This window comes from Paroedura picta, chromosome 1 (genome assembly GCF_049243985.1).
Source record: "Paroedura picta isolate Pp20150507F chromosome 1, Ppicta_v3.0, whole genome shotgun sequence".
NCBI classification, from domain to species: domain Eukaryota; kingdom Metazoa; phylum Chordata; class Lepidosauria; order Squamata; family Gekkonidae; genus Paroedura; species Paroedura picta.
The window spans coordinates 151,405,171-151,430,158 of NC_135369.1; the positions used below are offsets into that span (position 1 = coordinate 151,405,171).

Sequence of the window (24,988 nt, forward strand, 5' to 3'; positions counted from 1 at the left end):
ACTTTTCCACCCCAGCACTGCTTGACCATTATGAGAACCTATTTTCCTTCTCCCCATCACTGTCAATGTCATTGATTCCTTGTTGCACACTCTGCCTCTCTACTACTTGAGTTCCACCTGCCCTGCTTAATTTTTAAATGTCAGCTACCTTATACTAATGTAATCCTCACTATCTGTTGGCTGTAAGAATGTAGGGTCTGCAATCCCCTGAAAGGATCCTCGGCTATGATTCCTATTGCTAGAATTTCATTTGCATATTTTATCCTAGTGACTGTCTCTATTATGTTACAGTGACCTGTTGTTGTATATATAATAAAAGACTGCTGTTTGTTTTTCTGACAGAATTCCATTGCCTTTAACGGCTGCATGTGCACTATGCATCCAGCAGGTGAATGTCCCCCAATGTTTTTGCTAAGAGCAGCACCTGTTGCATTTCTGCCTGGTATGTGGCTGCACAAAAGTTTTCAGGGGAGAAAATGTAACCAGCTATAAGAACAGGGAAGGTGTTAGTTTCTCAAGTGGAATGAGTATATGATGTATTCTGTAGCCAAACTGGCATCTCTCTCCCCCATCCTTCCTCTGGGAGCACATGACTGTAGTCATGAAAAGATTCTCTACCTCACTGGTTTTTGAAAAAGTGCCAACTGACATCAATTCCCAGGGCATTTTATTTGTTTATGTCTAGGGCACATGCCTGTTGGAGAATGATTTCCGTGTACACCAGAGTGAACTGTTTTCCACTGCTGTGACCAGGATTTGAAAAGAAATGGCCATGCTCAGAGTAAAAATGAACTTGACCTCCATTGACCTACAAAAGATGAGGCATTGCCATGACCTACATAAGCCCTGGCTCACAACCTTTGCCACCCGCAGGCCTCCTGATCCTCTCGCATTGGTTCCTGTTAGGCAGCCAGGCGGACTCAGCATAATCCACTCCCTCTCCTCCGCCCCCTGAACTCTAGTAATAGCAAAGATTGTAAATAAATAATAGTCTCTTTGACACTTTACAGATGTTACATTTTCAGAACTATTTCACCGCTCTGGTGCTTAAGAACCAGCTCTTCTTTGAGCTGGAGAAAGAGATTGAGATCTTTACTTATCAAGGATAGTGCTGCAAAGGGGAGATTGTTTGTTTTTTAAAAAAATGAAATGAAATAGGGTCCCTGGGAGCATGTAGCATGGCAAGAGTCATTGCATTGTTGATTACATGAGGGAATAAGCATGCATGTAGAGAGCCTTCCTTCATTATTTTCAAGGTTGCTCCAGGGACAAAGAAGGAAATGCATTTCTTGGTTCCCTTTATATCACAGGTACTCATTCTTATCTATTTGTTTATTTCATGTCTGATTTGCCTTTCTTCCATCTTGGAATTCAGCGTAGCTTTCCTGCAGCTTTCACAGAGGCACTGACCAGTCTCAAACCTGCTTTGTTTCACATGAAGCACTTTATGCCAAGGCAGACCGTAACATTCCCTTTCCTTGTTGGCCAGGTTTCTGACCCCAGGTTCCTACAGCACAGGTGCATGTGTTCAAAACAACAGCCATTTATTTATTATTTATTTTTGTATTTATATGCTGCCCTTCCCTGGAGGCTCAGGGTGGGAATTCTCTGGCTATAACCAAATTTCTTTCAGCTGTGGTGGCTCATCATACTGTTGATCAGGACTGATAGGTTGATGGAACAGTAATGTCATCATCAAACAGAGAATCAGTAGAAATTATTTTTATTGCCTACTCCTAGGCTGAATCTGCATGGAGCTTTTATTGCAATCTCAGGTCGATTCAGTCCCTGCCGTCTACACAGAATGTGATTTCCGTTTGGATTTTGGGCAATTTAAATTTTCCCTCTGCAACAAGCATGATTGAACCAGAGTGACCCTACCTTTTGCCCGCAATATCCTGGAGTGGATATAACCCTTGATATTTGAAAAACTGGCATGAGAAAACATGCAGCTCTCTGCTTTCTCCCAAATTAACTTGCTGCCAAGCCACCAACGCCCTGATAGGCCACTTCAAAGGCTTCCTGGTTGCAAAGCTTTCCTCCCCATATTTATTTTTTCTCTTTGTGACTGTGCTCCAGACTCAGCAGAGATTTGCCTCGTTGTCTGAGAGGCTGCTGCTGGCTGGCTGCTTGGCTCCCCCCCCCCTCGTTAGAGAAAGAGCCTCGTGCTGCATTAGGCTTCTCCATTGGCAGTCAAAAGAGGAGAAATGAAACATGCCAGCTGGACGTCTTCTGCCCTCCCCCCTCTCAGCTCCCCAAATCAAGTGCAGAACACTTTCTGTTTCAAGTTGGGGGAAATTAATGAAGAAGACCTGGATTCAAATAGATCTCAATATTTGAGCCGCAAGGGAGTGGCGGGCTATAAATCTAATAATAATAATAATAATAATAATAATAATAATAATAATAATAATAATAATAATAATAATAATAATTCAACAGATTGACAATGGAATAAACAAAGTAAGTGCAGATTCAGATTTCTTAAATTCTGACTAGTTAAAAGGAGTTCAGTAACTGTTGCCAATAACTGCTTTGAGACTACCTTCCTGCTGCCTTGTCTCCAGTGCCAGGTGTTTCAGCTGTCCATATTGACCATGAAATTTCCTGGTTTCTGACACCTAACCCTGGTAAGCTCTGTTTGGTCTATTGAGGAAATCTTGGGAGTTTATTAAAAAAAATGTTGGCGGTCACACATAAAATGAGTTCTTGAGGTTTATGATCCTTCAGTGATTTGTGGTGGGGGGTATACAAGGTTTAGTTCCTACAAAGAGATACACTATGACAGAACTCTGCTAGTAAACTGACTGGAAATATGTTTTAACAGTTCCCTAACACATCTGCTTTAAAAGTCAGTGGAGGACATGCTATTGTAGCATAAATGATAATGCTCAAGAAAAAGTCTTCTGCTCTGTGTAATAGTGAGCAGTGTGTGTTTGTGCTGTCAGTACACATGACTAAATTTTCTGCTGTGAAAGGCTGGCAACAGGTAATCTCACCTAAGAAGCATGGGGCACAAAACTTGTCCTTCCCTGCAGTTATTATGAGCACCCATTCATTGTAGTGAAATGTTTACCTAATATAGGCGTTATATACCAGCCCCTCCATACGACGTCGCCAACAACCAGCATCTGGGCAGTAACTGGCTCGCTACATCCTCCACTTTAAAGCCTGAGCTGGGGAACTGCATAAAGTGGATTCACCAAACTATTTAGCACTAGCTACCAGAAAGCAACCAGCAGGCATCCAGCAGAGGGAAGGTATGGTGGCTCAAATGCACTAAAGGAGCCTGCCTTGTCCTGCCCTTGCACTGACCTCCCTCTCCCTTGTTTCCGGGGATGGGAATGTCTTTTTAAAAATGGCTAACATCCTGGAGTAATGAATATGTAGACAAGCATGCAGGCAATGCCAGAAATAAAAGAATTTTAGCCATTTTTAAGTTGTAACACAAAGCATTCCTCTCTAAAGGTTTCTCCCCCCCCCCCCAAAAAAAATCAGGAACAAGATTAATTTTAAAAGTATCAAAAGACTCGTGATCCCATAAGGGTTGGCGTTCCAAAAGCACTGTGCAGCTATGATTCTATGCAAAGGCATTTCAACGGAGAAGTACAGTTAAAAAAAACAGCAGGTATTGCAGGACCTTGAAAACATGGAGAAAGGGGATTGGTTGCCTGGACTGACAGGCGGATGCGCATCACATATAAGGTGCATTGCTCTCTTCCGCCATTTCCAGCAGCAGATGTGGAGGGTGAGATGCATGAAAAGATGGCAGACAAGGGCAAGACAGCAAAAAGGTGAAGAGGGGCTGGGAGGCGTGATGTGATTTAGCGCTACGCCATTCAGCTGGCGTAACACTATTTTTACTGATGTGCGGAAAGTGCCTGAATTTGTAAAAACAGTAACTTTCTAGAACAAAAAGACACCTGAATCATTCTCTGTTGTCTTACCCACAATGGGAAACTGGACAGTTTTCTACTCTTAGAGGCAATGACCAGAAAACTAGAGCAAGGTTGGTTTTCCCAGCTCATCTTTTTAAAACAATGCACCTTAGTTGAATAGGCATTTAGCTCCAACCCTGGATCCATCAGAAAACCACAAAGCCTCACACCACAGCCCAAACGACTGGCCCCTAATCCTTGTTATCTGCTTATAAATTTCCTCACAAGCCCCATAAATAATCCAGATATTTTGATTCCAAGACTTGGTTGTGAGGACTGCCCTCTATTTAGAATATGTATTATGTACACTTTTAATGCCGCTTTTTTCTAATGCTTTGAAAACGCCTTTAAATTGTTTCAAGAGGATCTTTTCAAGCATTTTATAAGGCTTTGTGCTGCTATTATTCTGGGTATTTGTATATTAGAGGGTTTATCTCAGCAACAGTAGGAAGCGTGTATTTTCTAGGCATTTGCCCCCTTATTTTATTTTTCACCGGAGTCCAGTTAAGTTTACTTGAGAATCCAGCCAACAAGCCACAGGAAACATAAACCACGCTGGATAGCTGGGAGAGATGGGAGGAGGGATCATTTTAAGATTCTCCAGAGCGCAGACTCCAGTCTCTTGCATCCACAGTGGCAGCAGGGTCCCATTAGAAACTGCTATTGCTGAGACTTCTCAGGTGAATTCTGCCCTATCCTGCCCCTCCTTGTCCTTTCGCATTCCCTTCAAGAGATATTCTCACACACATTGTGCTGAGCAGTCCTGGGAAGACTCTTTCCTGAGAAGGGTAAGGCAATTCTAATTGTGTTCTTATTGGGTGGTTCTCTGTCAGCGTTCCTGGGGAAGGGGGTTTTGTAGAGTGCCAAAACGTTGCTCGACGTGAATTTCCTCCAGGCACTGAAACTCAGCATGACTGGCTTTATCTCTGAAAAGGCCCCAGTTAGCTCAAATTGGGCTTTAGTGATGTGTTTCCCAGTGTATTTTTCTGCAGCTTAACTTCAGGGACTATTTCTGTCCCTTAACTATCTATTAGGGTGTCTCAGTGATTGAAAGTATGAATGGAAAAAATAGAAACCTTTAGAAATATATTTATATTATATATAACAGATATTAAAACATATTAAGCAACAGAATCATACTGGGGAGCAATATGGGGCATACATACATTTCTAAATAAAATAAATAGAAGATATGGTAAGGTTTCAATCTATACACTAGTTATATTTATATTTGCCAATGCAACATTGGCTTATCTGACAAAGAGGTTGAATTGAATAACATCCAGTGTACCTTAACTTTTCTCAGTCTGTAAACAGAGAAATACAGCAGACTTTTTTTGTAGCTGAGTGGGGAAATTGTTGCAAATATATACTCGGAAAGCAACAAATGCAAAGTGAGTGTGTCTTAAAATGGCAAGTGAGTTTGAGGCCAGAGAGCATGGCTATTCTTGGAAATGCCTCTGATAGATTTCAACAGATGCAGCTCCAGGAATGCAGCTGGGGAGGGGGGAGGAGGAAAGGGAGCAGCTGACCCACCACTTTGGCAAAGGGACATTCTGGGATCTCAGCTCCCTCTGGCATGTGGTAACACTGACACTTCTAGCACACATGGCCTCCATTCGCTCTTGGCTATCGTTTCACCAAGTAGGAGCCGGGGCAGGACAGCGGAAACCGCATTTCTTCAGGAGGAACTAGTCGCTCCTTTCTATATTGCCACATACTGAGCTTTTTTTTTTTTTTTTGGACTGCTTTACCAAGAAAATAGTAATGAAGATTTGGCTAAATTGCATGCCATTTTAGTTTAGCCATAAACTAGGGAGATATACCAAGCAGGTTTATTCAGAAGTACCATGTTACTCAATGGTGTTTGCTCCCAGGAAAGTATTCTTATCACTGCAGCCTCATGGCACTAATTTAATGCCACGAGGCAGCATGCTTCCTTGGAGCTCATGTCTGATTATACTGGATGTGGATGTGCTGTGGGCAGCATATAGGATCCCACCATTTGCTTAAGAAGATGTTGTAAGACCAGTGTGGAAAGCAGAGCTGACACTGGGATGATCCCATGGAGTGCAAGTTATTTCCTAGGAATGCTTACCATTCTTCTGATCAGGTGATGGGATCAGGCTGGCTCCAGGACCTATTCAGGATGAGATTTTTAGTCAGGAATGATTTGGTGAAACTGCATAATGCTTTCGGTGTCATTGGAAATCAGTCCTGTGTGTTGTTCTCTGTTCATTCTTTCCCAGCTCCCCTTTCCAAAAAGTAGTTTGGTTTTATCACTGGCTACTTGGCTGAAGTCTATAGGGAGCCGGGCCTAATATTATTTCTGGTTCCTACGTACTATAAAGTCTTAAAGAATCAAGGATACTCAATGCACGTGAATGGATAGTGGACACGTCTGGTCTCTGCACATGATCCTGCTACTCATGGTTTTCATAACAAGCTGACTGAAATAAATATATTGTGAATATCTGGATCAAATAGTCTCAGAAGCCTGTGGGAGTTATGCTAAATCACCTTATGGGTTTGACCCAGTAAGTTTCATTGACCTGGAAGGCGAGTCACATACTCCAAGGCCCGGGGGTGGCCAAACTCTGGCTCTCCAGATATCCATGCACTACAGTTACCATGAGCCCCTGCCATAGCTGGTTTAACCATGTAGCACATGTCGCCTGTGCTATGGGCCCTGCACTTTCAGGGCCCCTGCGCAGTGCTTCCCACCATGGCCATTTACTTTCCAGGGCTGAAAGGAGGAAGATAAAAGAAGCCCACCAGGCTACAGCCCTTTCCAAACTAATTTCTACAGTGGCTAATACAGGACAATACAAAAAGACATCCTGCCCTATCTTTCTACCTTCAGCTTCTGATTGGATATCGTGTTGGGGGGGGGATTCTTGGCCTCCTTGTTACTTTTCGGAGATTTCAATTCCTCCAGTGCACACCCTTTGCCCCCCCAGCTCCTGCTTGCTTCAAGACAAAGTAGCAAACACATATACATATTTATGATTTGTGCTGTCCCGGGGAACGATAGCAAGAGCCCCGACTTGGCCACCGCATGCCAGATGCCTTCCTTGCTGCTCGAAACCTCTGTCTTGGCTTGGGAAGCAAGCAGACTGGAGGTCTCCTCATGAGCAAGTTTCTTCCTTCAGGTTGTGCTATCTTGTCTTGCTTCCCTGCTCTGCTCTCATTTTTGGTAGTAAGTAATGGCTACATTGCATCTAGGGAGTAGAAACTAACACAAGTAGTATGCTCAAGTGCTGGGGGAGGCAGGACAAATGCCCCCTCCCTGACATTTGTTTACAGGATCACTGTTTGTGTTGAAGGATTTCCTTAAAGGGCGTTTTTGCTTCCTTCTGAAGCAGCAAAAGAATGGAAGGATTTAGCTTCATTCATGGCAAATGTCATGAACCCTTTTTTTCTGTATCTAACAAAGTGTGTGGGCACATGAACGCTTCTACCTTGAATAAAGTTTTGTTCATCTTTATGGTGCTACTGGACTCAATGTTTGCTTGACCCAGCTTGTTCTGCCACATGGTTCTTTGTTCCTAAGCATATTTGCCTGTATGTTCAGTGGTGCCTACTGCCAAGTTAGTGTGGGTAGGGTTGTTGGTTGTAAAGACATGGATTGACCTTACAAAAGCTTAAAGAAATGACTGCAGACAGAGCTGGATGGTGGGCCTTTGTTCATAAAGTCACCATGAGTCAGAAGAAATGACTTGATGGAACTTAACATCAACAACTAAAAAGGGCCCCGAAAATTCTTAAACTGCCAGCACATGCTGTCCATGGACATCTGCAGAGCCACCGTTTGGCCACCCCTTCCTAAGCTGAATGTACCTCACAGAATTGTTGGGAGAATAAAATTGGGAAGGAGAACCATACATGCTGCTTTGAGGTTCTTGAAAATGAGTGGGGTTTTTTTTGTAAGAACCTAGATGAATAGTAACTATTGTGACATAAATATTTTCTTAAAAAATAATGCCTGTTGCTCTGAGTTCCGATTAAATCTATCTCCTCCTCTTCTCCCAAAACAATATTAGTAAACATTTAAATAGAACAATAAGCGATGCCACGTGTTAAAAGAAGAAACTAAACAGCAATAAGGAGTCAAGGTTTAATTCTTCATGATCGTAACCAATAGGAATTTGATTACAAGTCTGTTCAGTCTAAGGCCAACTTCGATACCAGTGATGCTCCTAAGAAGCATTATATTATTTCAAGTCCATTGAGGATCTAGACTAAGATCAGAGATACTTTGCTTAGGATTGCGCTGTAGATTTTCTTTGAATCCAATGAGAATTCCATGTAAGCATGGATAGGATAAATAAACTCTTACCTCATTTTATTTATATAGCAGCTCTGTGAATTACATTAATCTGGCATTCAGTGGGATCCAGCTAGCTTTTAAGCTCAGCCTTACCCAGAGCTGAGTAGGGATTTGATGTGAGACACAGGCTGGATGATAGCAATCATTTATCAGGTAATAATACCCAACCACCTATAAGATAGTAACATTAGATTTTATGCCCTGCCTTTGTTCTATATTGCTTCTTCCTCAGCTTCTCTTGCTGCCTATAGTTATGTTTAATAGATATCTTTGGTGACATGTTAAAGCTGAATTAAAGGGAATCATAATTCTAATAGTTTTTTTAATTCTCTTTTTTGTTTAGCAAGCTCTTGGCTGTGATATTATATTGCAGTCATGGCGCCTAAAAAGAAGAATGTCAAAAAGACCAAGATGGATGTCAATGAGTTGACAATCATAGTGGAGGATGGACCCCTGAACAAATTGAATGGCTTGAATGGCCTTTTGGAAGGAGGGAACGGCTTCACTTGTGTCTCAACAGAGGTGTCTGATGCTCTCTACAGTCCCAATCTCTTGGAAGGGCTATGCAGAATGCGGCTGGAAAACTTTCTCTGTGATTTAGTCATTGGTACCAAAACAAAGTCATTTGATGTCCACAAGGTAGTGATGGCCTCATGTAGTGATTACTTCCATAACATCTTAAAGAAAGATCCATCGACTCAACGAGTAGACCTCAATGATGTTTCTCCATTGGGCTTAGCTACAGTCATTGCATATGCCTATACTGGGAAGCTCACCCTCTCACTGTATACTATAGGTAGCATTATCTCCACAGCCATTTATCTTCAAATCCATACCCTTGTGAAGATGTGCAGTGATTTTTTGATGCAAGAAATCAATGTGGAGAATTGTACATACATTGCCAACATTGCTGAGACCTATGGCATGAAGAACTCCAAGGAGGCAGCGCAGAAATTCATCAGAGATAACTTCATTGAATTTTCTGAATCGGATCAGTTCTTAAAACTTAGTTTTGACCGGATCAATGAACTCCTTGCAGATGACGACTTGCAGCTGCCTTCTGAACTTGTTGCATTCCAAATTGCAATGAGATGGCTAGAATTTGACCAAAAACGAGCAAAATATGCTGCTGATCTCTTGAGCAACATTAGGTTTGGTACCATCTCTGCCCAAGACCTGGTGAACTTTGTTCAAACTGTGCCAAGAATGATGGAAGATGCTGAATGTCATAGACTTCTAGTGGATGCCATGAACTATCACTTGCTCCCCTACCACCAGAATACATTGCAATCTAGGAGAACAAGGATTCGTGGAGGATTAAGAGTCCTAGTTACAGTTGGGGGTCGCCCAGCTTTAACAGAGAAATCCCTTAGCAGAGACATCTTATACAGAGATCCCGACAATGGATGGAAGAGGCTTACTGAAATGCCAGCTAAAAGCTTCAACCAGTGTGTCACTGTGATGGACGGATTCCTCTACGTGGCAGGTGGTGAAGACCAGAATGATGCCAGGAATCAGGCTAAGCATGCCGTCAGCAATTTCTGCAGGTAATTGATTATTTATAGGGGGACAGAGCAGCTCCAAAACAAGCGAGGGAGAGAATATGCCAAATGACTGAGAGTAGAACTACACATTCTTTGTAGTTCCTAATTATCTTTATTTTTTTTTTTATCTTTCGATTTATTGCCCGCCACTCCCTTACGGCTCGTGGCGGGTTACAACATTTTAAAACCCCCAGTAAAATCCATTAAAAACCTTCAGCAACAATTACAATATAACATTATCGGTTAGCAAGCTAACCTGGCAAGATAGGCTAATCAACCTCCCCCTCCTACTACAAGCAGGTGGAGAGGGGATACTGATGGTACTAATCCCCAAACTCAATCCCAGGTCCCGGGTCCCTGGGGGGGGCATAGATGTTAGCCTCGTCCTCAACCGTAAACCTGGCGGAAGAGCTCCGTCTTGCAGGCCCTGCGGAATGATGGAAGATCTCGCAGGGCCCGCAGCTCTCCCGGGAGCTCATTCCACCAGGTAGGGGCCAGGACCGAAAAGGCCCTGGCCCTGGTCGAGACCAGGCGTGCTTCCCTGGGGCCGGGAACGACCAGCAGATTTTCTCCCGCAGAACCTAAGGCTCTGCGGGGGGCATAGGGCGATAGGCGGTCCCTCAGGTATGTGGGTCCCAACTCGCGTAAAGCCTTGAAGGTTAAAACCAAAACCTTGAACCGGATCCGGGCAGCAATTGGCAACCAGTGCAGCTGCCTCAGCACTGGCTCAGTGAGGACCCTGGCAGCTGCGTTTTGCACTAGCTGGAGTTTCCGGACCAAGGACAAGGGAAGGCCCGCGTAGAGCGAGTTACAGAAATCTATTCTGGAGGTGACCGTTGCATGGATCACTGTGGCTAGGTGTTCGGGGGACAGGTAGGGCGCTAGTAGTCGGGCCTGGTGAAGCTGGAAAAATGCCTGGCCCGCTACTCTTTTGACCTGCGCCTCCAAGGTCAGGGAGGCGTCAATGATCACACCCAAATTCCTGGCCTGGGACGCGATGGTAAGGTGCGTCCCTCCCAGGGTGGGTAAACGCGCTTCCTGTTCCTGCCCCCTACGTCCCAACCACAGGACCTCCGTCTTGGAGGGGTTGAGTTTCAGGCGACACTGCTCGAACCATTCTGTCACCGCTTCCAAACATCTGGCAAATGGTTCCGGGGGAGAGTCCGGGCAGCCGTCCATGAGGAGATAGAGCTGGGTGTCATCAGCGTACTGGTGGCAACCCAGCCCAAAACTCCGCACCAGCTGGGCCAGAGGGCGCATAAAGACGTTGAACAATGTGGGAGAGAGGACCGCGCCCTGTGGGACTCCACAAGGAAGTCTGTAGGGGCGCGAGAGCTCATCTCCCACTGCTACCCTCTGGGTCCGGTCCTGGAGAAAGGAGCGTATCCAGCGTAAAGCTGTGCCCCGTATCCCCGTTTCGGCGAGGCGGTGGACCAGTAGTTCGTGGTCCACGGTGTCAAAAGCGGCCGACAGGTCCAGAAGAACCAGCACTGCCGACCCGCCTCTATCCAGCTGGCGACGGAGGTCATCCAACAGGGTGACCAACACCGTCTCCACCCCGTGGCCAGGTCGGAAGCCAGACTGATATGGATCGAGTGCCGAAGTTTCTTCCAAGAATGCCAGGAGCTGGTCTGCCACGGCCCTTTCAACTACCTTGCCCAGGAATGCCAAATGCGACACCGGGCGGTAGCTGTCTGGGTCCCGCGGGTCCAGCGTGGATCTTTTCAGGAGAGGGTGAACCACTGCCCCCTTCAGCTGCCCAGGGAACTCCCCGGAATCCAGGGAGAGATTGATGATATCCCTGAGCTGGCCTCCTATCCTCTGGCCACCTCCCTTGAGGAGCCAGGATGGACAGGGATCAAGGGGGCAAGTGGTCGCCCTAACCGAACCTAGCAACTTGTCCACTTCGGGTAAAGAGAGCCGTCTGAAGCCATCGAACGTCACCTCCAAAGGCGGCCAACGGGTCTCCAGTTCATTTACTGTATTAACTGTGGCGGGAAGAGCACGGCGGAGTAACGAGACTTTGTCCGCAAAATGGCTCGCTAAAGCCTCGCAGCCTAGTTCCAATTTACTACTATTTTGGCGCCCCTCAAGGGCGGTAAGAGATCTAACTGTCCTAAATAGTTGGGCCGGGCGAGAGCTTGTGGACGCGATTTCCGCGGCAAAATACTCCCGTTTTGCCACTTTCACCGCCATCTCATACGCCCTCATAAGCGTGCGATGAGATGTTCTCGTAGCTTCGTTGCGAGTCTTCCGCCACACTCGCTCCAGTCGTCTCACTTCCCTTTTCCTCTCCCGGAGCTCCCTGGTATACCAGGGAGCCCGTTTGAGTCGAGGGCAGAGAGGACGTTTAGGGGCGTTTAGGGATCTTGTAGCATCTGGGGGGGTGGGGGGCGTAGCAGATGACTGGCCTGGCAGGACCATAGTTGTTTAACTCCTTCCCTTGTGTTTGATGTGAATATTACCACCCCATGTGGTTTTACTTGGTCTGAGTTAAGAAATACTAGTTCCCAGCAGAGGTGAAAGCAATTTGGGGTCTGGGACTAGCAATTTTTTGCTGCATAAAGGGTGTGAGGTAGAATTAAATGCCCCCCTCCCCAGCATACAAGCCTCTTCCTTTAAATAGCCATCCTGCCATCTTCATTCTACTGCAAAAATTGTCATGGAAACCATAAGACTAAATGTCACCTGTTACTTCTTGACTTGTAGCAAACCAAGGCAAGAAAGTTTCTATCTTTTATTGATGAATATTGATGTTGGCTCAGTTTTGATTAGTTCTGGTTTTTTTGTAATAGAAAACCATAAGTTTTCACCAATAATAGAAAGGGTGCCTCAGTAGTACAATACTGTAGCCGAAGCATACATTGGATGAAGGCTGGATCCTACATGACACTCACTGGACACTGAAAGTGCTTACCTTGACCAGGTTTTGAAACATCAGAGGCCTCAATTCTGGTCCACAGAATAGACTAAGGTCAATAGTGTCCAGAGTATGCAATATCATTTTATGTATAGGAGCTAATTCTGTATATAACTATACTTATAATTCTTGCATTTTATGTATGCTGTTTTTATTTCACGCCTGACCACTGATAAAGGCGGTAACGCCGAAACGCATCTGGTCAGTGGAGACATTGATATGCATGTATGCACTGATTTTATTGAGACTATGAGATAAGCCTTGGGTTTTTAATTTTAATAAATATTAGTACTTAATTTTGAAGTGGTGTTCTATCCTAAATAGGCTTGAGTTCATTCCCCCTTGCTTGACCTTTTGGGGTTCTTGACTTTGATTTGGATCAGGATATTTTCTCCTTTTTGTTATGGACACAAGCTGAACTGTGGTTCTTTGTGGTTCGTAAACTCAACTTCACCATGGATCTATTGTCATGAATTTCCATAAAATGTTAAGACAGTCCAGGTGGTTCATACCAATCTGTGGCCAGAGCCCAGAGCCATAAAATAGCTGAGCAGGTGGGACTTCTCCCAGTCCCCACTGCTGACCTGTTTCAGGCTTTCGTGTGCAGGGAATGCACAAGAAAGAAAATAGGGAACAGCTATTCCCATGTCAAATTTGGGTTCTGGTTCAAAAGGGAAAGCCCCCATCTATTACCCAAATGATGCAGAAGAGCATGAAAGTCCATCCATTTTCTCCCATCATCTCAGGATGCCCTTGACACCTAGATTTTCCACTGTGAACTCACCCAGGAGGATGTGAAGAAGAAGCCTGTGGCAGAGGAGAAGCAGCCAGCTGAGGGGGTCAGTAGCAAGGCAGAAGAGACAGCTGCAGGGATGTGGCTGCAGAACAGCCAGACCCACTCCAGGAGCCCAGGACAGGGGTAGAGCTAGTGGCATTGGCAGGTAAGGCCCCTCCCCCTTTGTAGAATGCCCAACCCATGTGGTCCGACTGGAAAAACATCTTTCCCTGTCAGAGCTACCACTCCCACCCTGGGCTCATGGAGTGTCTACTGACACAGTGGCATACAGCTACATCTCTGCTGTCAGTGCACAGCTCATCATAGCCATCTCCACCACCCTGCTGTTTACAGCCTCAGCTGCCTATCTCTGCTCCACCACCAGCTTCTCCTGTTCCACTGGCCTCTTCTCCTCCACTGGTCTCTGGGTGAGTTCCCACTGGGAGGTCTGGGTGATAGGGTTATCTTCAGGTGATGGAGGGGGGGAGGGAAAGGTGAGTAATTGCTTAGGCTCTCCTGGATCACCGAGCAACAGACAGGGTACAGCCCGTGTTGAAGCTGCTCCTTATTTTCTAGCTTTCTTGTGCAGTCCCTTTTAAACCTAAAACAGCTTAGCAGAGGGGAGCAGTCCTGCTGACCAGGTGTTGTTTTTTGTTTTTTGTTTTTTTTGGCAGGTTTCAATTAAAGAGGCAGCAGTCCTCTTAAACAAGGTTTGCTGGGCCCATGATCCAAATGAGTTAATCATAGAATGAACAAGTTCAGTTCGTGGTTTGCATTTTTGCAGTTCATGCTAATCCCTAATTATTATTCTCGCTGACAAGATACTGAAAGTATAAATAGGAAAGCTTCATTTTGCATGTATACAAAGCCTAGCCTTTCCTTATTTATAGGACCCTCATACTGTGAGACAAGCCTAGTTTTTTCCTAAATCTGGCTCTGAATAGGGAATGGATCTGGACGGACTTTGTGGTGAGGTGAATGTGTGATATCTCCACCAAGAGGGCCAGGATTGTGTAGTGGTTAACAGCAGCAGACTCTACTCTGCAGAAATGGATTTGATTGCCCGTTCTCCCACATAAAGCCAGCTGGGTGACCTTGGGCCAGTCACAGTTCTCTCAGACCTCTCTCAGCCCCACCTACTTCATAAGTTGCCTCTTGTGGGGAGATGGAGGGAAAGGCAATTGTAAGCCACTCTGAGACTCCTTAGGAAAGACAAAAGCAGGGTGTAAAAACCAACTCTTCTAAGCACAGTCTATGTTCTTTTCTGTTACTAAAATCATAGAATCATAGAATCATAGAGTTGGAAGGGGCCATACAGGCCATCTAGTCCAACCCCCTGCTCAACACAGGATCAGCCCAAAGCATCCTAAAGCAGTGGTCCCCAACCTTTTTGAGGCTGGGGACCGGCAGGGCAACTGCCCGCCTGCGCATTGCGCAAGCGCGGGCACAGCCCTGATTCCCTCTCCCCCCCTCCCGCAGTAAGAAGCTTCCCGGGCCGCAACCTTGCGGCCTGGGAAGTTTTTTACTGCGGGGGGGGGGGGCGGGGAGAGGGAGCCGTGGCCCGGCACCATGGCCTTCACGGCCCGGCACCGGGCCGTGGCCCGCGGGTTGGGGACCACTGTCCTAAAGCATCCAAGAAAAGTGTGTATCCAACCTTTGCTTGAAGACTGCCAGTCTTCAAGTTACTGTTACAGATTTAAACAGAACATACAAGTGATAATTTCCCAGAGGGCTACAGCCTGCATACTATCATTTCAAAAGTTTCATTGACCATGATGGAGTAAAATCCTGCAGGGAAAAATCTTGCGAAGGGTACACATATAGGGAGGTTCTCTTGTGTCTATTTCTCCTTATGGCCAAAGTCAGTCCAGGTTCAGTAATTCCCTCCTTCCCTTCTGTATTAACCTAGACCTGAAAACTGACCCTTTGTGGCTCATAGTAATATAAACACAAATAGCTGTAAGCATACAATCTCTTTACCAAATCCGGTTTCCTAGTGGTCAGTTCAGTGGTGAGGCTGATACCATCAGACAGTCTGAGTTGGCTCAAGGTAGGCCAAGAGGGGATGAGTAGGCAACTGTGCAAGTAAGGAGGGAAGGAAACAATATACACCTCAAAAATCCTCCCTCGTCTTCTTACAGATTGTTTTCTGTATGGTTCAGTTCATGTAACATGAAAAAGCAGTTTGTTCATGATTTGACCCCACTGGGTTAGATTGTTTGGATTGTATGTTCGTGCCTGCCTGCTTCTCTTCCCTCAAGAACCTGTTTCTGGGAATGAAACAAACCACAGTATGTTGGGTGCCATCTGTCTTCAATCTTGTGCACTTGAGGGGAGAATGAGAGGAGAGGGATCGTGTGATCCCAACAACTAACCTGTGTTAACCCTGACTAGTCTGTGACATCTGAACTAAGGCTGCATACATCATTTGAACATATAAAGAAGAAAGGAAGTGCATGAAACTACTTAACGTGCTCACTGTTTCCAGAAAAATCTAGTGGGACTTGGAAGAGTACCCAGGGCTGTGGGTTGGCAATAATCTCGCATGACAGTGCTTTCTCCTCATGTGCTGAAGAAGAGAAACTAAACAACGTGAAGAGTGAGGGACTGTAAATATGATGAGTAGACTTCCTAGCAGCCCAGTGTGGATAGGGGATTGAGGGCCACTGTGGGCCCCTTTCAGGCTCTCTGGCAAAATGTTACAAGTAGGCCTCATACTACTCAAATATCCCAATGTCTATTTTCTGTATAAACTAATCAGGGGATCCCAGCTCTTTAAAGCTTTTCCCCTCTGCGGTTTCCACCAGGGAAGTCACTATGCCCAGCTGTTTCTTGTAGTGGACGTGGAATTCAGTACTTCCACCACAGCTGTTATTAGCGTCAATAATGGATAAAAACACCTGCCTTCTTTCTCTATGGCAGGGTCTCCATACCTAGCCCTGAATCAAAACTGTCCTCACTGTTATTAGGGCAGTAGCACCAAAGGAGAATGAGGTCCCACAGGTACTGTGAAATTTGGTCAGAATGTTAGGAGTTAGGGGCCCATAGGCCAGCCATTATTCATATCCACAAAATGAACGTCACTACAGAAGAGCAGCAAAGAGACTGAGCTGTAAAGCACGGTTTTAACCACACCACAACTACGAGGCCAGTGAGTAGCCTTATGCACCACACTTCAGCTGATACCAGTTTCAGCTCCTTTCTATAGTATGAGGCTAATAATATTGAGCTGCACTAGAAGAAGAAGAAGAGTTGGTTTTTATACCCCATTATTCACTACAAGATCGAGTTCCAAAGCAATTTACAATCCCCTTCCTTTCCTCTCCCCACAAGAGGCACCCCGTGAGGTAGGCGGGGCTGAGAGAGCTCTGACAGGACTGCTTGGTGAGAACAGCTCTATCAAGACTGTGACTAGCCCAACGTCACCCAGGTGGCTGCATGTGGAAGAGCAGGGAATCAAGGCCAGCTTGCCAGATTAGAAGCCACTGCTCTTAACCACTACACCAAGGTGACCCTAACGGTTGTTGTAAGGATTGCTGAGATAACATACATGATCAACTTTCAGTGCTCCAGAAATGCTGTGAGTGACTACATGATGAATACAGGATTGATTTGACTTAGTTTAATTTCTCATCAAAAGTCTTACTTTATGCTCTCAGTATTCACAACATATTATAATCAGAAACTAGTTGTTTTAATGTTCTAAAGATAGAGCATTTAAATCCCCTTTTGGTGTAAATCCAGCATGCAATGAAAAATGAGGGAACTGCGGTACAAATCATATATGGACGTTATGTATGTATTAGAGACTGAGGGTACCACTTGACACAGGCTAGCTCTGTCTTGAAATTTGGCTTCAGAATATAAAGAACATGCTTATTTGTTTCATCTGTACTCCACATTTCTTCCATCTTGGAACAAAAAGGGATACGTGTAATACACAGCCTGTTCTTTGGCTCTGTATCACACGTATCCAAAGTGGCAGATTCAGCAGAACGAGTGTTGTAACTGGATGGAATCAATCATCCCTGTTCCCCCCCCCCTTAACTCTTTCAGATATGACCCTCGCTTCAACACATGGATTCATCTGGCAAACATGAATCAAAAGCGCACCCATTTCAGTCTGAACGTGTTCAACGGCCTCCTTTTTGCGATCGGCGGCCGCAACTCTGAAGGATGTCTCTGTTCTGTTGAATGTTACGTCCCTGCAATTAATCAGTGGCAAACAAAGGCCCCACTGGAGGTAGCTAGGTGCTGCCATGCTAGTGCGGTAATAGATGGTAGGATCCTGGTCACGGGAGGATACATAAATAATGCTTATTCTCGCTCTGTCTGCATGTACGACCCTGCCAATGACAGCTGGCAGGACAAACCCAGCCTAAGCACCCCAAGAGGGTGGCATTGCGCCATTTCCCTTGGAGAAAAGGTCTATGTTATGGGTGGGTCTCAGCTGGGAGGGCGAGGTGAAAGGGTTGATGTACTTCCTGTTGAGTCCTTCAGTCCTTATCCCGCCCAGTGGAATTATGCCTCTCCTCTTCCAACTGGTGTGAGCACTGCCGGGGCCTCCATCCTTAATGGGAAGATTTACTTGGTGGGAGGCTGGAATGAAATAGAGAAGAAATACAAGAAATGCATTCAGTGCTACAACCCTGACCTGAATGAATGGACCGAAGAGGACGAGTTGCCTGAAGCCACTGTAGGAGTCTCTTGCTGTACTATTGCCATGCCCAACACTAAGACCAGGGAGTCCCGAGCTAGCTCCGTATCTTCAGTACCAGTCAGTATTTAACGACTTAAATAAATATAAAAGAGGTAGATCTGGTTTCTTTTAATGTTTACTGTGCCCAGCAGTGTTCTAATCCCTTTTGCACCTACTGGAAGGGATGGCGGAAACACCCTTTGTATGTCAATACTAGCTGTCAATTTCAGTTTTGCAGAACTAGCCAATTTCCCTGGTATTTAAAATACATGGTATGACCTAAGGAATTTAAACCCAATTGATCTGCTTAGTGATACCAAGTCCCTGACAGCCTGATAATCAGAAGTTGATCAAATGACTCGGAAGTATATATTTATAAATATAATGCTGTGTAAAATGAAAACTGTTTGGATACATTTCTATGTGGTCAACAGTTTCTCATATATAAGAATGTACAAAGCACACTGGTTACTTGTGCAAATACAAAAGCATTTACAATAGAGTACCTTCTATTCACAGTTTCCATGCATTCGGCAGATATGCAGCATTCTGCGTTTCTTTTTCTAGACCAGGGTTTTTCAACCAGTATACTGTGGTACCAAGGTGCGCCTATAGAGGTCCTCAGATGTACGATGGCATGGCGGAATCCAAGATGGCAGCAACACAGAGCCGGCAGCCACTTCAGCAGCGCTGCCGTGTCCCAATGCCAACCTCTACTCAATCTCCCTGCCCTGCACGTTCTGTGATCTGGACCTGCTAGTTGTGGCCCTCGTCATCCTCACCCCCAAGGTACCAGGGGGATGTCCCCGCAGGGCAGGCATAGCTCTGGCCTGCCTGCCAAGCTCAGGGGCATGGGCAATTCTTTTCATGGCCTCAAATGTACCCAGCCTCTGCTGATTGTAAACGGGAGCAAGGATTTTTTGTTTTTATTTATTATTATTTTATTTATGTTATGGGGCATTGCAGCCATGGTGTGGTGGGGTGAGGAGATGAGGAACTTGGGTTTATTTTTATTTGCATATTTTTATTTTATTATTTATTATTATTATTATTTTGCATATGGGGGTGTAGCAGGGGGGCATGGCCAGCTGACATTACTTCTATGGTACCTTGAAGCCTGAAAAAACATTTCAGGTATACCTCCACCGTCAAAAGGTTGGAAAACACTGCTCTAGACATTGCCTAGTTTTTCCTTTACGATCATTTGGAATGATGTAAAACTGAAACACCACTCCAGCATAAGAAATGCTGCTTTTATCTGCTTAAGGCAGTCAAGACTTTGAAGTTGCATATTTTTGTGCTTTAAGAAGCTTTTGGAAACCCTTTCATCTTAAGTATTTGTAAGTATCTTTAAAAACTGGTTTTCTAAAAACCTAACCACCCTGAATAATTATTTAATTTTTCTCTATATATACACTAACATGCCCACAACTCGCATCATTGTTATCATACAGTCTTCTAAACTCTCATAAATGCACCAAATATAATTTCTTAGTGGGTTTTTGGGGACATTGAGATGCTGCCCACATTGCATTTGACACAGCTGTTCTTTCAGTCCAACAGTTACATGGATTTAACATCTCTGGCGCTTGGGACAAGATACAGATAGAAAGTTCAAACTGCGTGTCCATGAGAGTACGCCTGTAATCCATGACTGTTAATGTGGTCCTCAGTCTTGTCCAAATAACATACCCTGAACTTCTATTATCACAAGACTAGATGAACAGAATGTGCAAGTGGAGCATTTCTTTAGCTGTGAAGGGGGAAAACAAACATCAGGGTGCAGATCTATATTTTGCTCCTGTTTTGTTTTCTTGTTTCTTTTTTAACTGAGCCCTGTTGCTTACTTGTTTTGAACAGTTTCACTTACTCCTAAACAATCAGTATTTGTGGCAGAAAACTGAAGACATTCCACACTGACAGGTACTGCCAGAAGGACAATGCCCAGCTGGAAAAAATGGATTAAAGGTATAAAAGGTAGCTCTTCTAAGAGCTGTGTGAAATATACATTGTCCTGGTTTTCCATCATGCCATACTTCTGACAGAGATCCCCCCCCCCCCAAGACTGCATAGTTGACATCTTTTAGTAAACAGATTATGGGAAGCAGCTGGCTGGTTTGCCCTTGGAGAGAAGGGTCTTGATAAAAATGAAACCGAAAATTGAATCCCACCACCCACTGGCTGAAGCAGAATTTCGTTGATGTCAATGGCTGTAAATTGAATTTAAATTCATCTTGATCATACCATGTAGAAAGTTAAAAAAACAACAACACTGCCACATTTTTCTGTTATTTTATTAGACCTGTGAAAAACAGTTTGTACATTATTTTTTTATCATTGCCTCCCGCACTGTAGTCTGAAATATTAGCCCAACTAATCATGGTAGTAGATAAACTGGAACTGGAAATAGCTTTTGTTTGTAATATTGTCTAGGATTGAATGAAAGGGGAAACTTCAGGGCTCCAGCATCTTACTGTTAATGTAACGCGTGCATTGCAACTTGAAATGATTTCATTATATGGTATGGAAGGGAAATGCCCACATGTAATTATGTGAGTTCAAAAAACTTCTCGTTTCTATATACTTGAATGGCCCTACTGGTGTTGTTTGGTCAAACTTCAAACAGGTAATGTCAACCTAGAAATAATCTCTCTTCTTTACAGTCTTCAGGGCCCAATTTGTTTGGGGGCTTTATTTATGTTTATGTATGAAGCTAAGAGGGGAGACAGGAAGAATGTATGTCCTTGTAGCTATGCAGACATTCAGCAGACTGAATACCACAGTAGGCATGGTGCAATGTACCCATTCTGTTCTTAGGTGTTCAAAACACATGCTGTAAAGGAGAGGTAGTCAACCTGTGGTCCTCCAGATGTTCAGGGACTACAATTCCCATGAGTCCCTGCCAGCAAATGATTTAAACGAGTATGTATGTGTGTACAGTTTATATTTTTATCAGCTTTTCATCTAACAATTGTCAGAATGAAAATCTGACACAAATTAGAAAACTGAATGTATTGGGGATTCTCAGCTGATCTGGATCCTGGCACAATAGGAGGGCTGCATGGCTGCTGCCTCTCCTCCCTCCCTCCCTCCCTCATCAATGTCCTCTGGAAGCTGGAAGAAGGGAAGCTGTCTCTGGGGCAGGGCCCATGCTAGATTGCTGGCTGCCTGGCTGCTGATTCCCCTCCCTCTGATAGTCCCCTTGCTGGATCCTGAAGGGAGGGGGCTCTCAGCTATAGGCAGATCTAGGCAAAGCCTGGCTGCTTCCTGCCCTTCCTGCTAATACGACCAACAGAATATAAATATGTACAATTTCCCTCGACTTCAATGTCAAGTGAGAATGATAATGAATTATGAAATACACACACAGAGAGAGGAAAACCTGCAACGACCATTTGGGTGCCATACTGAATATAGGCAGGGAAGGTGTACAGTTTCCCCTCCCCGCAATGTCCGGTATCCTCAGTTTGCTGAATGGATGCATAGACTGTGTGTATGTGAAGGCTGGACTGAGAACAAGTGAAAGGAAAGTTTAATTTTGCTTTAAATTCTTTACACAGTGATGCCCATGGTAATTTTTACTCCTGTTTTCCATAACCTCCACAGCCAAACTCCAGATCTTAGAAAATACCCCCAGGAGTGCTCAGGCAGTGATTTCTTTGACAGAAATACAGCTGCCTCTTGAAGTCATTTTATTGGATGTCAGGTTTTACAGGCAAGTTTCTTCTGTAACCAGGAAGTTTCCTGTATAAAATTTAGCATAGCTGGCCATGAGCTTTGTTTGCTAGTAAGCCAGGGTGGGATATGTGAAGGCCAGGATAGAATGTATTCAGGACAGTTTCATAGGGCAGTGGTGCTTTTAAACCCAACCTGAGGTTAATTTCAGATTTTGGCTATCCTCCATGCCAATTATTCAATTAGACCCTAGTTGCCTTTGACTGTGAAACCATGAGATAACCACATCTCATCAGGGGTGAGTACTCACCGGTGTATTGAAAGGGCAACTAGGATCTTTTAGTACTCTTAACCACTGGAATATCCTTATGCAGGTGGTCCTCTGCCAAATGCTGGCAGGGGCTCATGGGAATTGTAGTCCATGGACATCTGGAGGACCACAGGTTGACTACCCCTGTCCTAATGGATGAGTCTGGAAAACAGTTTGTGACACAACCTAAGTGCCATCTTGAAAACAGAATCCACCCATTTATCTAAGGTGGATTTCAGTGGCTTTAGCAGTCTTGCTTTATGGAAACCCATTACAAGTGTCAGGACTTATTATGGGGTCAGTGCTGTGGAGCCAATTCAGCATTCAGGTCTAAGTGATGAGAAGTCCCAGTTCAGCACGAGCTTCCAGTTAGAGGTATTGGCTCCCAAGTTTGCAGTCCTCCTCAGACCACTCATTTCAGAATTATTTCACTGGGGTTCATGGTACTTGTTGCAGTTCAGCTGCCTGAGGATGGCACCTCAACCTTTATTCTAGGGAAGACTGTACTAGTAGTACTTCAGCAACCACCTTTTATGCTGACCCTATTTTTGCCTAACATGCTGAACTGTAGCAGGTTCCTACATGGAGATAAAACACTGGGAACCTTCCCCTGCTAGAATTTCCTTATGTCCACCAGCATTTAGAAGCACAAAAGGTAGAACAGTAGAGAAGGAAGGAGACCCAATAGTTACAGGGAAGCTCCTTAGAGCATGTTGACAGATTGAAAGATGATGATAGTAAGTGCTGCAGATAAAAGGCGCATTACTCAGAGGACGGCGGAACACTGTTTGCACTATTCCATCCAGATCTTGAGTGAACGTTTTATGAGATGCCTGCATACCTGTTGTATGATGCGAGAGAGAAAGAGAGAGCGGTTATTGTTGCTGAGAAATTTAAGTTCCTCTAATAAACTTGTTGACAATTCACCAATTTATGATTTATTAAGGTTAGAGAATAAATTATGCATTTCTACTAATGAAATTGTGAATAAGGAAACACGCTGCTCAATGAAACTGCTTCACTGAACTGTTTTATCGGGAATAGAAAACTCATGCACAGCATTTAGAAGGCATACAAAAGAGACGGGCTTTCAGAAAGAAATGCAAGGAGGTGCATGCTTTTTTTATAGGATGATGTACAAATCTCGTGGAAGAAGGTGATCCCTTGAAAATGTGCAGATCAGTAGTGGCTTGGAAGACCTGTAATTGTTGACAGAGGTTAAATCTGCAGATAAGCTGAGCACATGCTGCTTAAGAACAAAACAGATTTGTTGTAGAGAAGAACATACTTTAAAACAGGGGTAGTCAACCTGTGGTCCTCCAGATGTCCATGGACTACAATTCCCATGAGCCCCTGCCAGCATTTGCCCATTTGCTGGCAGGGGCTCATGGGAACTGTAGTCCATGGACATCTGGAGGACCACAGGTTGACTACCCCTGCTTTAAAACATACTTTCCTATTTAAAATAGGAAAGAGAAGAGATAAAAGCTGTCTGCCTATACTAGCTAGCAGAGAGGAAGAGAAACTGACTGTTCTTAGGAAAAACAGACAAACCTGAATAAAACAATCAGAAATAAAGGGATAATTTGAAACAGGAGGCGGTCCCTTCTCTGACTTTGGTATTCTAGCTAGCTGTCCCTTTTACTCATCCTGCAGGCTTTTCCAGTTATCTGTCTGCATCTCTGCACATTAGATCTTGTATGAACAGTAACAAGATGAGGAACTGGGCAAGACTGATGGGAAAAACTGGCTAGAGCTACCCTGACTGTTAATGCATTTATTTGGAAGGAAGTCCCAGCAACAACAATAGATCTCAGAAGATAAGTAAGGTCACCCTTGGCTAGTACTTGAATGGGAAGCCCCCAAGGAACACTAGTAGACATGATGCAAGGCCAGGCAATGGCAAACCACCCCAAACATCTCGTGCCTGGCTGCCAGACAATGCTAGGATCCTAGGCTCTCCTGGCTACACGACACACGGGCCATATAATGAATGAATGAATGAATGAATGAATGAATGAATGAATGAATGAATGAATGAATGAATGAATGAATGAATGAATGATTTTCAAATCAGAATGGAAGTTTAGTAGAGGACTGGTATTATTCAAGCCACAGATTGTGGCAGTGTTACTGTACAACATCCCATGCAACTGTGTGCTTACTTTTATGTACCCTTGTATCCCTTCTTCTACTTTAGGGGAAAACTAAAAAAAAAAGCAATGTAGGAAGTTTCCATCTACACCCAGTTTTATAGTAGGTATATTCATTCTGAAAATAGTCCCATTGAATGGTATTCACTCTCCACTATGTGAACATAATTGGCATCTAAAAAGTTGTGTCCTTTTCCTGTCACTGTTCTCCAAGCTGCTGCAAGTGCAAAATGGGGGAGAAAGAGAAAACACCACAAGGAAGGTGTTAATTGTCACCCCCACTCACCACAGACCAAAAAAAAAAAAAAAAAGAGCATCCTTATCCATTGTTGCTCCTCTATATATTTATGAAACAGCCTAGGGGGTGGGACATGTCCAGTTGTCCAAGTTAGAATAGGGCCAATCAGGATGCAGCCAGCTTTTCATAAAATGCACCTGAGTTCTGATCCACAAAAGCCTAGGACATGATAAACAATTTTTTCAGGAATTACGAGACTGCCATTTGGATACAGCAGGCTGCAGCAACTATTCCTCTAGTGATGTTTCCTCACTTCAGCTGTACCTTACAACTATATTTATGAAACTCGACTTAGAAAGCTCTTGCCTTCAGCCACTCTTGCAGTCTTTCTGCCTCTCTCAGTTCA

The 24,988-nt window shown here is 44.4% G+C and overlaps 1 protein-coding gene across 2 annotated transcripts; it reads left to right on the forward strand.

Annotated features, from left to right (window-relative positions):
- The first annotated feature begins 4,552 nt into the window (after positions 1 to 4,552).
- On the forward strand, positions 4,553 to 23,117 carry KLHL31 (kelch like family member 31). Of its 2 annotated transcripts, XR_013226373.1 has the most exons (4): positions 4,553 to 4,726; positions 8,612 to 9,815; positions 17,564 to 21,023; positions 22,325 to 23,117. XR_013226373.1 is itself a non-coding variant. In XM_077308883.1 (3 exons), the coding sequence occupies exons 2-3, from the start codon at positions 8,644 to 8,646 to the stop codon at positions 18,294 to 18,296; spliced, it is 1,905 nt and encodes a 634-aa protein (XP_077164998.1). In that variant the 5' UTR covers positions 4,553 to 4,726; positions 8,612 to 8,643; the 3' UTR covers positions 18,297 to 23,117. The 2 variants fall into 2 exon arrangements, 1 of the variants encoding a protein (XP_077164998.1); XM_077308883.1 differs by having other exon boundaries at positions 17,564 to 23,117.
- The last annotated feature ends 1,871 nt before the right edge of the window (positions 23,118 to 24,988 follow it).

What these genes read in the sequence shown, in the direction of transcription:
- KLHL31 (XM_077308883.1), top strand. Translation starts at nt 8,644, where the DNA reads ATGGCGCCTAAAAAGAAGAATGTCAAAAAGACCAAGATGGATGTCAAT. An exon ending in GCCGTCAGCAATTTCTGCAG is followed by an intron (nt 9,816 to 17,563) that starts GTAATTGATTAT and finishes TAACTCTTTCAG; the next exon opens with ATATGACCCTCGCTTCAACA.